The sequence below is a fragment of the Coregonus clupeaformis genome, chromosome 12 (genome assembly GCF_020615455.1).
Source record: "Coregonus clupeaformis isolate EN_2021a chromosome 12, ASM2061545v1, whole genome shotgun sequence".
In the NCBI taxonomy this organism is placed as follows: domain Eukaryota; kingdom Metazoa; phylum Chordata; class Actinopteri; order Salmoniformes; family Salmonidae; genus Coregonus; species Coregonus clupeaformis.
The window spans coordinates 24,103,839-24,114,839 of record NC_059203.1 but is presented as its reverse complement, the minus strand read 5'-3'; the positions used below and the strand labels follow the sequence as shown (position 1 = coordinate 24,114,839).

At 43.4% G+C, this 11,001-nt stretch overlaps 1 protein-coding gene across 3 annotated transcripts; it reads left to right on the top strand.

The window, feature by feature from the left end:
• The first annotated feature begins 1,057 nt into the window (after nucleotides 1-1,057).
• LOC121578640 (protein disulfide isomerase Creld1) lies at nucleotides 1,058-10,394 on the top strand. Of its 3 annotated transcripts, none has more exons than XM_041893012.1 (6): nucleotides 1,058-1,707; nucleotides 7,014-7,207; nucleotides 8,923-9,006; nucleotides 9,283-9,378; nucleotides 9,811-9,954; nucleotides 10,099-10,394. In XM_041893012.1, the coding sequence occupies exons 2-6, from the start codon at nucleotides 7,042-7,044 to the stop codon at nucleotides 10,317-10,319; spliced, it is 711 nt and encodes a 236-aa protein (XP_041748946.1). In that variant the 5' UTR covers nucleotides 1,058-1,707; nucleotides 7,014-7,041; the 3' UTR covers nucleotides 10,320-10,394. The 3 variants fall into 3 exon arrangements, with proteins under 3 accessions (XP_041748946.1, XP_041748945.1, XP_041748947.1); XM_041893011.1 differs by having other exon boundaries at nucleotides 6,967-7,207; XM_041893013.1 differs by lacking the exon at nucleotides 1,058-1,707 and adding an exon at nucleotides 2,143-2,158.
• Nucleotides 10,395-11,001: the final 607 nt, after the last annotated feature.

Here is an 11,001-nt window from a genome sequence, read left to right as displayed (position 1 = left end):
GGAGAGACTCAGGGGGGTACCTGATTAAGGAGCTGCCTCATAAGTGTGTTGTCACTGGAGTGGAGACTGTGCCGTTACAGCAGAGCAGTCACCCTGACATTTAATCTCCCCAACCACTCAGACAATACCGGCCCCCATCATCACCCCAACAACCCCAGACTTTACATTCACACTGAATACACTGGACGTGCAACGGGTTGAATGCAGAAGCCTTGGATTGTATTTGGTGATGTTATGAGGGCTATTATTGAGCCAATACACAGTCTGTAACCTACAGTAGGCCTACACCTTCAGGGTAGACTTCTATGTGTGAACTATTATGTTCTTTATCTTACTCTTAATTCAATGATTTGTAGATAGAGATGTCTGAAAGTCATATTGGAATATTTGCTGGATCAAAATTCAAGATAGGACAAACCTGAATGATATGCAGTAGCCTAGAGATTAGAGAGGCGGACCAGCAGCTGGAAGGTTCACGGTTTAAGCCGTGAACACAAAAATGGAACTGAACTGGCAGCTGGAAAGCTGCTGCTCCCATGTACCATCTCCTGTCATTGTGCCCTTGAGCAAGGCACTCTACCCCCAACATTTGCTGCTCACCCTGTGCCTCTCATAGTGTGTGTGTGTCTTGGGGGTGTTGGGAAAGGCAGAAGACAAATTGCCGTTCTAACCAATGGACAATAAATATATATTTTACTATAAACTGGGTGGTTTGAGCCCTGAATTCTGATTGGCTGACAGCTATGATATATCAGACCGTATACCATGGGTATGACAAAATATGTATTTTTACCACTCTAATTAAGTTGGTAACCAGTTTATAATAGCAATAAGGCACCTCGAGAGTTTGTGGTATATGGCCAATATACTCTGCATTGTGTCTTGCCTAAGTACAACCCTTAGCCGTGGTATATTGGCCATATACCACACCTCCTTGGGCCTTATTGCTTAATTATATTCTCCTTATCTGTTTATAATAATAATAATAATATGCCATTTAGCAGACGCTTTTATCCAAAGCGACTTACAGTCATGTGTGCATACATTTTTACGTATGGGTGGTCCCGGGGATCGAACCCACTACCCTGGCGTTACAAGCACCATGCTCTACCAATTGAGCTACAGAAGACCACACATGCATTAGTGTAGAAATAAAATGTGGTAAGCCTATGTAAATGACCTAAATTATTTTTGGTCAATACCTATCATGGACTGTATAATGTATAATTTTTTTCTATGTGAAAGATGACAAATAAATGTACTTTGATATAAAAAAGAATTTCTCCTCACAATTGATATTGTCACCAGGAGGAAAATAGTACTTTGCGTTTTCAAAAACATTTGTAAAAAGACCACAAATATCTGTGGGAAATAGCCGCGAGAGTGGTCGCGCGACAGACAGGAATGCAGCCCCCCTCTCACACTTTTGCAGTTATAAATAACATTGATTATCTGTGTGGTGGTGCTCTGGTTGGCCAACATGTACAGTAGTCCCGGACCCTTTCGCCCCTCAAGAGACTGTGATTGGTCAAGGGCTATTTGAGAGAAAACGAGATCAACAAGAACGACGGCAGCTGATCTCAACGGAGCAAAAAGGCGTCCCAAAGAGAGCATCGAAGTTCACTCAATTCTTTGACGAGTGCCTCGGACGAAACTGTTAGTTTCCCGACAATTTGCTCTTCACGCTCAGCGTTGAAGCGCTTACAGGTAAATAGCTAAAATAAATATATTGTGTGAACTTTTTCAAAGGTTATTTTCTTGTAAAAATAGCCCATGTAATCTCTTACTACTGTTCTCAAGTTGCACAGACCTGCATGGACTATTTCCCTTAGTTGTTTGTGGTTTACTGAAAAGGCTGCAAATAACACCTACAGTGACATTTATTTAATTCATGTGAAAACAACAATTACTCCACTTTTAAATGGGCAACCTGCTGTTCAAGCAATAACGAAGTAGTTTCGCAGCCTCTGTTTTGGTAAATAGTTGAGGGATGGGGCTGGAGAAATGTAACTACTCTCAAATTTTATTTAATTTTTTTTATTTCACCTTTATTTAACCAGGTAAACCAGTTGAGAACAAGTTCTCATTTACAACTGCGACCTGGCCAAGATAAAGCAAAGCAGTGCGATAAAAACAACAACACAGAGTTACATATGGGGTAAAACAAAACAAAGTCAAAAATACAACAGAAATACATATATATACAGTGTGTGCAAATGTAGCAAGTTATGGAGGTAAGGCAATAAATAGGCTATAGTGCAAAATAATTACAATTAGTATTAACACTGGAATGATAGATGTGCAAGAGATGATGTGCAAATAGAGATACTGGGGGTACAAATGAGCAAAAATAAATAACAATATAGGGATGAGGTAGTTGGGCGGGCTAATTTCAGATGGGCTGTGTACAGGTGCAGTGATCGGTAAGGTGCTCTGACAACTGATGCTTAAAGTTAGTGAGGGAGATAAGTGTCTCCAGCTTCAGAGATTTTTGCAATTTGTTCCAGTCATTGGCAGCAGAGAACTGGAAGGAATTGCGGCCAAAGGAGGTGTTGGCTTTGGGGATGACCAGTGAGATATACCTGCTGGAGCGCAGACTACGGGTGGGTGTTGCTATGGTGACCAATGAGCTAAGATAAGGCGGGATTTGCCTAGCAGTGATTTATAGATGGCCTGGAGCCAGTGGGTTTGGCGACGAATATGTAGTGAGGACCAGCCAACAAGAGTGTACAGGTCACAGTGGTGGGTATTATATGGGGCTTTGGAGACAAAACGGATGGCACTGTGATAGACTACATCCAATTTGCTGAGTAGAGTGTTGGAGGCTATTTTGTAAATGACATCGCCGAAGTCAAGGATCGGTAGGATAGTCAGTTTTACGAGGGCATGTTTGGCAGCATGAGTGAAGGGAGGCTTTGTTGCGAAATAGGAAACCGATTCTAGATTTAACTTTGGATTGGAGATTCTTAATGTGAGTCTGGAAGGAGAGAGTTTACAGTCTAACCAGACACCTAGATATTTGTAGTTGACCACATACTCTAGGTCAGACCCGTCGAGAGTAGTGATTCTAGTCGGGTGGGCGGGTGCAAGCAGCGTTCGGTTGAAGAGCATGCATTTAGTTTTACTAGTGTTTAAGAGCAGTTGGAGGCTACTGAAGGAGTGTTGTATGGCATTGAAGCTCGTTTGGAGGTTTGTTAACACAGTGTCCAATGAAGGGCCAGATGTATACAAAATGGTGTCGTCTGCGTAGAGGTGGATCTGAGAGTCACCAGCAGCAAGAGCGACGTCATTGATATACACAGAGAAAAGAGTCGGCCCAAGAATTGAACCCTGTGGCACCCCCATAGAGACTGCCATATGTCCAGACAACAGGCCCTCCGATTTGACACATTGAACTCTGAGAACTCTATCTGAGAAGTAGTTGGTGAACCAGGCGAGGCAGTCATTTGAGAAACCAAGGCTATTTAGTCTGCCAATAAGAATGCGGTGGTTGACAGAGTCGAAAGCCTTGGCCAGGTCAATGAAAACGGCTGCACAGTACTGTCTATTATCGATCGCGGTTATAATATCATTTAGGACCTTGAGCGTGGCTGAAGTGCACCCATGACCAGCTCGAAACCGGATTGCATAGCGGAGAAGGTACGGTGGGATTCGAAATGGTCGGTGATCTGTTTGTTGACTTGGCTTTCAAAAACTTTTGAAAGGCAGGGCAGGATGGATATGGGTCTGTAACAGTTTGGATCTAGAGTGTCACCCCCTTTGAAGAGGGGGATGACTGCGGCAGCTTTCCAATCTCTGGGGATCTCAGACGTTACGAAAGAGAGGTTGAACAGGCTAGTAATAGGGGTTGCGACAATTTCGCGGCTAGTTTTAGAAAGAAAGGGTCCAGATTGTCTAGCCCAGATGATTTGTAGGGGTCCAGATTTTGCAGCTCTTTCAGAACATCAGCTGTCTGGATTTGTGTGAAGGAGAAGCGGGGGGCATGGGCAAGTTGCAGCGGAGGGTGCAGAGCTGGTGGCCAGGGTAGTGGTAGCCAGGTGGAAAGCATGGCCAGCCGTAGCAAAATGCTTGTTGAAATTCTCAATTATTGTAGATTTATCAGTGGTGATAGTGTTTCCTAGCCTCAGTGCAGTGGGCAGCTGGGAGGAAGTGCTCTTATTTTCCATGGACTTTACAGTGTCCCAAAACTTTTTGGAGTTAGTGCTACAGGATGCAAATTTCTGTTTGAAAAAAGTTAGCCTTTGCTTTCCTAACTGCTTGTGTATATTGGTTCCTAACTTCCCTGAAAAGTTGCATATCGCGGGGGCTATTTGATGCTAATGCAGTACGCCACAGGATGTTTTTGTGCTGGTCAAGGGCAGTCAAGTCTGAGGAGAACCAGGGGCTATATCTGTTCTTAGTTCTGTATTTTTTGAATGGGGCATGTTTATTTACGATTGAGAGGAAATTACTTTTAAAGAACAACCAGGCATCCTCTACTGACGGAATGAGATCTATATCCATCCAGGATACCTGGGCCAGGTCAATTAGGAAGGCCTGCTCGCTGAAGTGTTTTTGGGAGCGTTTGACAGTGATGAGGGGTGGTCGTTTGACCGCGGACCCGTTACGGACGCAGGCAATAAGGCAGTGATCGCTGAGATCCTGGTTGAAGACAGCGGAGGTGTATTTAGAGGGTAAGTTAGTCAGGATGATATCTATGAGGGTACCCATGTTTACGGATTTAGGGTTGTACCTGGTAGGTTCGTTGATAATTTGTGTGAGATTGAGGGCATCTAGTTTAGATTGTAGGATGGCCGGGGTGTTAAGCATATCCCAATTTAGGTCACCAAGCAGTACGAACTCTGAGGATAGATGGGGGCAATCAATTCACATATGGTGTCCAGGGCACAGCTGGGGGGCTGAGGGGGGTCTGTAGCAAGCGGCAACAGTGAGAGATTTATTTCTGGAAAGGTGGATTTTTAGAAGTAGAAGCTCAAACTGTTTGGGCACAGACCTGGATAGTATGATAGAGCTCTGCAGGCTATCTCTACAGTAGATTGCAACTCCACCCCCTTTGGCAGTTCTATCTAGACGGAAAATGTTATAGTTGGGGATGGAAATTTCAGAATTTTTGGTGGTCTTCCTAAGCCAGGATTCAGACACTGCTAGAACATCAGGGTTGGCGGAGTGTGCTAACGCAGTGAATAACTCAAACTTAGGAAGGAGGCTTCTGATATTTATGTGCAGAAAACCAAGACTTTTACGGTTACAGAAGTCAACAAATGATAGCTCCTGGGGAGTAGGAGTGATATTGGGGGCTACAGGGCCTGGGTTAGCCTCTACATCACCAGAGGAACAGAGGAGGACTAGAATAAGGATACGACTAAAGGCTTTAAGAACTGGTCTTCTAGTGCGTTGGGTACATAGAATAAAGGGGGCAGTTCTCCGGGCGTTGTAGGAAAGATTCAGGGCATTATGTACAGAAAAGGATATGGAAGGATATGAGTACAGTTCAGGTAACCCTAAGCGTTGGGTAACAATGAAAGAGATAGCGTCACTGGAGGCACCGATTGAGCCGATTGAGCCGGTCTCGGCGTGTATGGGGGGTGGAACAAAGGAACTATTTGAGGCAGTTTGAGAGGGACTAGGGTTCTACAGTGAAATTGTATAATAAGAACTAACCCAAACAGCAATAGGCAAGGCATAATTGACATGGGAGAGAGGCATAAAGCAGTCACAGGTGTTATTAGAGAGAGCTAAGACAACAACTGGAAATAGCGATAACGTTTGGGCTAAGGCTAAACAGAATAAACAGAATAAACAGGACAGGGTACCGTGTAAAGGAACAGTCCAGCAGGCATCAGCTGTGCAGCTGAGTGATCATAAGGTCCAGTGAACAGCAATATGTGAGTCCGAGAGCAGTTCAAATTGGTGCTTCAGCACAGCTAGCAGGGAGCACAGTTGTAGTTTGCGTGTGCTAGCGGGCCGGGGCTGGCACGGGAAGCCTGTTGAAACCACATCAGAATATTTCGTCGGCAGACCAGTCGGCTCAGTGTCAACACTAGGAGGTCCCGTCCGGTTGACAGAGAGGTAGATAGCCGGGAGATGGGCCTGAGGCTAGCTCAAGGCTAACTGGTGCTTGCTATAGGGCAATGGTAATCAGCCAACAACAGGTTGCAGCTAGCTAGCTGGTTGCGATGATCCGGCGCTAGGGTCCAGTGATTCCGGCAGAAAGTCCAATAAGTTCTGGGTCGATAGCACGCTGGGTCGATAGCACGCTGTGCAGACTGGCCGACGAATTGTCCAGGCTAGAGCTAGAGCTGGCTGGTGGATAGTGTAGGTTCCAAGATGGCGTAGCAGTGCGGTCGCTTTTATTCATTGTCCCTGTGTAAATATCCCGTTTCTTGTTTTTTTTGTCTATTTTGTATATATTTCTCAATTTTTACTTTTCATTCTTTAACTAAATATACTTTCCTGCAACCCGCCTCACCCAACGTGGAAAGGATTCTACTATTACTTTATAACTTTCATCAAGAACCGTAAGCTGAAAATAGTGTAGCTGCAACTGAATGGCTACCTGTTATTAGTCACCGTTAGCGTCTTCACCAATTCCAAGATGCTACGCCATCTTGGAATTCATAGACAGAGCTATGGATGCAAGGACCGACCATCTATGGCATCAAAATGATAGTTTTAACCATGTTTTGAGGCTATACCATGTTCGTTTACAATTACATTGTTTAGAAACAATGGAGTAAAACAAGCATATATTTGGGGTTCTGATGGGGTGTGACAGTTGAACTAAGCCCATGAGTCATTTATAAGCTATATTCTTCACGAATCAATGGGCAGGCCGATGTATAAATAATTTAAAGGTCTAAAAATGGATGTAGCAATCGTAGAAGATCCCCCTTTAATTAGCTCATTGATTTAAGTAAGTGTTCAACCTAATCCTGAACTGTGTGCTTTCCTGTCTGTGTACCCTAGTCCCCACTATAGAACATAGTGATTCCACCTCTCCCATACTGTCTCAGTGGCTGGTAGGTAGGGAGGGAGTGAGTGATGAGGATTGGCTGGCCTCTCCTGGCTGCAGGGCTGTACTCAGTGCTGTCCCAGATGGTTCTGGTCCGAGGCTGTCTAGACTCCTGTAAGGAATGCTCAGGTCCTCAGAATGACCTGTGTCTGGAGTGCAGAACAGGCTGGACCCTCCATGTCAACACATGTGTAGGTGAGTGGGACAGTGTGTGTGTGTGTGTGCGCGTGTGTGTGTGTGTGCATGTGTGTATGTGAGTGTGTCGCAGATGAAAGAAGAGTTGTATCAACATTTAACATCTTCCTCTAAATCCTGTGTGGCTCAGTTGGTAAAGCATGGCGCTTGTAACGTATCCACTCACTACTGTATGTCACTCTGGATTACTAATGTCAATGTCAATTTTGGTGTATGTGTTTATAATGTGTAATACTTTAGTTTATCATCATACTGTACTGCACTTTATCATACCTGTTCTGTTCGTATAATACCTATTATGTTCCTATAATACCTGTTCTGTTCCTATAATACCTGTTCTGTTCTGTTCCTATAATACCTGCTCTGTTGTGTTCTGTTCCTATAATTTCTGTCCTGTTCCTATAATACCTGTTCTGTTGTGTTCTATTCCTATAATACCTGTTCTGTTCTGTTCCTATAAAACCTGCTCTGTTGTGTGCTGTTCCTATAATACCTGCTCTGTTCTGTTCCTATAATACCTGCTATGTTCTGTTCCTATAATACCTGCTTTGTTCTGTTCCTATAATACCTGTTTTGTTCTGTTCCTATAATACCTGCTGTGTTTTGTTCCTATAATATCTGCTCTGTTCTGTTCCTATAATACCTGCTCTGTTTTGTTCTTATTATACTTGCTCTGTTCTGTTCCTATTATACCTGCTCTGTTCTGTTCCTATAATAACTGTTCTGTTCCTATAATACCTGTTATGTTGTGTTATATTCCTATAATACCTGCTCTGTTCTGTTCCTATAATAACTGTTCTGTTCCTATAATACCTGTTCTGTTCCTATAATACCTGTTCTGTTCCTATATACCTGTTCTGTTCCTAAAATACATGCTCTGTTCTGTTCCTATAATACCTGTTATGTTGTGTTATATTCCTATAATACCTGCTCTGTTCTGTTCCTATAATAACTGTTCTGTTCCTATAATACCTGTTCTGTTCCTATAATACCTGTTCTGTTCCTAAAATACATGCTCTGTTCTGTTCCTATAATACCTGTTCTGTTCCTATAATACCTGTTCTGTTGTGTTATATTCCTATAATACCTGCTCTGTTCTGTTCCTCTTATACCTGCTCTGTTCTGTTCCTATTATTCCTGCTCTGTTCTGTTCCTATAATACCTGTTCTGTTCCTATAATACCTGTTCTGTTCCTATATACCTGTTCTGTTCCTAAAATACATGCTCTGTTCTGTTCCTATAATACCTGTTCTGTTCCTATAATACCTGTTATGTTGTGTTATATTCCTATAATACCTGCTCTGTTCTGTTCCTATAATAACTGTTCTGTTCCTATAATACCTGTTCTGTTCCTATAATACCTGTTCTGTTCCTAAAATACATGCTCTGTTCTGTTCCTATAATACCTGTTCTGTTCCTATAATACCTGTTCTGTTGTGTTATATTCCTATAATACCTGCTCTGTTCTGTTCCTCTTATACCTGCTCTGTTCTGTTCCTATTATACCTGCTCTGTTCTGTTCCTATAATACCTGTTCTGTTCCTGTAATACCTGTTCTGTTCTGCTCCTATAATACCTGTTCTGTTCCTGTAATACCTGTTCTGTTCTGCTCCTATAATACCTGTTCTGTTCTGCTCCTATAATACCTGTTCAGTTCACTTCCTATAATACCTGTTCTGTTCTGTTCCAATAATACCTATTTTGTTTTGTTCCAGACATAGACGAGTGTGGCACAGAGCTGGGTCAGTGTCCTCCCAACACCTACTGCTTCAACACAGAGGGCAACTATCAGTGCAGAGGTCAGTTCTGCTACCAGAGGTCAGGAGCTCACTTCCTCCTCTTCAACAGCCAATCAGAAGTTGATACACTTTATGATTTTTAAGAGCTTCAGGTATAACTGTACATTGCATAGATTAGAGGTGTCTTAAGTAGATTCTTTGCTCTTTCTCCAGTTTTATGACTAAGAGAGTTTCATTCATTTCGATATCTGAAGCAGAACCTCCTCTCCACCATTAGTGAGAGCTGTGGATGTGAGTGTTATGTATTGATGAAGATGTTTTGTGGTCTTCCCCCAGGCTGTGATGACGCCTGTGTGGGCTGTATGGGCGCTGGGCCAGCTCGCTGCAGGAAGTGTGCTACTGGCTACAGACTAACTGGAGCCAAGTGTTTAGGTTAGTGGTGTAGTGTTTGTGGGAGAATGTGTAGGTATATTGTGTGTGTGTGTTTGTGTGTCTGTCTGTATGTCTCTCTCGCTCTCAAATAAGAATGAATGCAGTAGGTTTACCGTTCTCTTTCTCTCTCTCTCTCTCTTAAATAAGTATGAATGCAGTAGGTTTACCTCTATCTTTCTCTCTCTTTCTCTCAAAAAGTAATGAATGCAGTAGGGTTACCTCTCTCTCTCTCTCTTTAAAAGGAATGATTGCAGTAGGTTTACCTCTCTCTCTCTCTCTCTTTAAAATGAATGATTGCAGTAGGTTTACCTCTCTCTCTCTCTCTCTCTATTTAAAAGGAATGATTGCAGTAGGTTTACCTCTCTCTCTCTCTGAAAAAGGAATGATTGCAGTTATTTTACTTCTGTCTCTCTTTCTCTGCATCTCTCTCAGATATAGATGAGTGCAGTGAGCGGGTTATGGCATGTCCAGGGCTGGATGAGATCTGTACCAATGTGGACGGCTCTTTCCGCTGTGACTGTGCTGAAGGCTTCACACGCCAGGACAGCATCTGTATGCAAAAACAGCTACCCAGAGGTAAGTGACCTAACCACACACACGGTAACCACACACACACTCACACACAGACACACACATCATCTCTCCCTGTCTCTCTCTCTTGCTCTCACTCTCTCTCTCTCTCTCTCTCCCTCTCCTTTATCTCTCTCTCTCCCCCTCCAGGTGTGGGTGAGAAGGGTCTGTTTGAGGACATCCAGGATGAAGAGGTGGAGGTTCTCCAGCAGATGTTCTTTGGGGTGCTGCTCTGTGCTCTTGCCACCCTGGCTGCTAAAGGAGACATGGTCTTCACCTCCATCTTCATGGGTGGAGTGGCGGCCATGGCTGGATATTGGCTCTCAGACAGGAGAGACCGCGTACTGGACAGCTTCCTTAAGGGACGCTAGAGCTACAGTGGCTTGCGAAAGTATTCACCCACCCCCCTTGGCATTTTTCCTATTTTGTTGCCTTACAACCTGGAATTAAAATTGATTTTTTGGGGGTTTGTATCATTTGATTTACACAACATGCCTACCACTTTGAAGATGCAAAATATTTTTTATTGTGAAACAAGATATAAGACAAAAAAACAGAACTTGAGCATGTGTAAGTATTGACCCCCCCACCCCCAAAGTCAATACTTTGTAGAGCCAACTTTTGCAGCAATTACAGCTGCAAGTCTCTTGGGGTATGTCTCTATAAGTTGGCACATCTAGCCATTGGGATTTTTGACCATTCTTAGAGGCAAAACTGCTCCAGCTCCTTCAAATTGGATGGGTTCCGCTGGTGTACAGCAATCTTTAAGTCATACCATAGATTCTCAATTGGATTGAGGTCTGGGCTTTGACTAGGCCATTCCAAGACATTTAAATGTTTCCCCTTAAACCACTCAAGTGTTGCTTTAGCAGTATGCTTAGGGTCATTGTCCTGCTGGAAGGTGAACCTCTGTCCAAGTCTCAAATCTCTGGAAGACTGAAACAGGTTTCCCTCAAGAGTTTCCCTGTATTTAGCGCCATCCATCATTCCTTCAATTCTGACCAGTTTCCCAGTCCCTGCCGATGGAAAAACATCCCTACAGCATGATGCTGC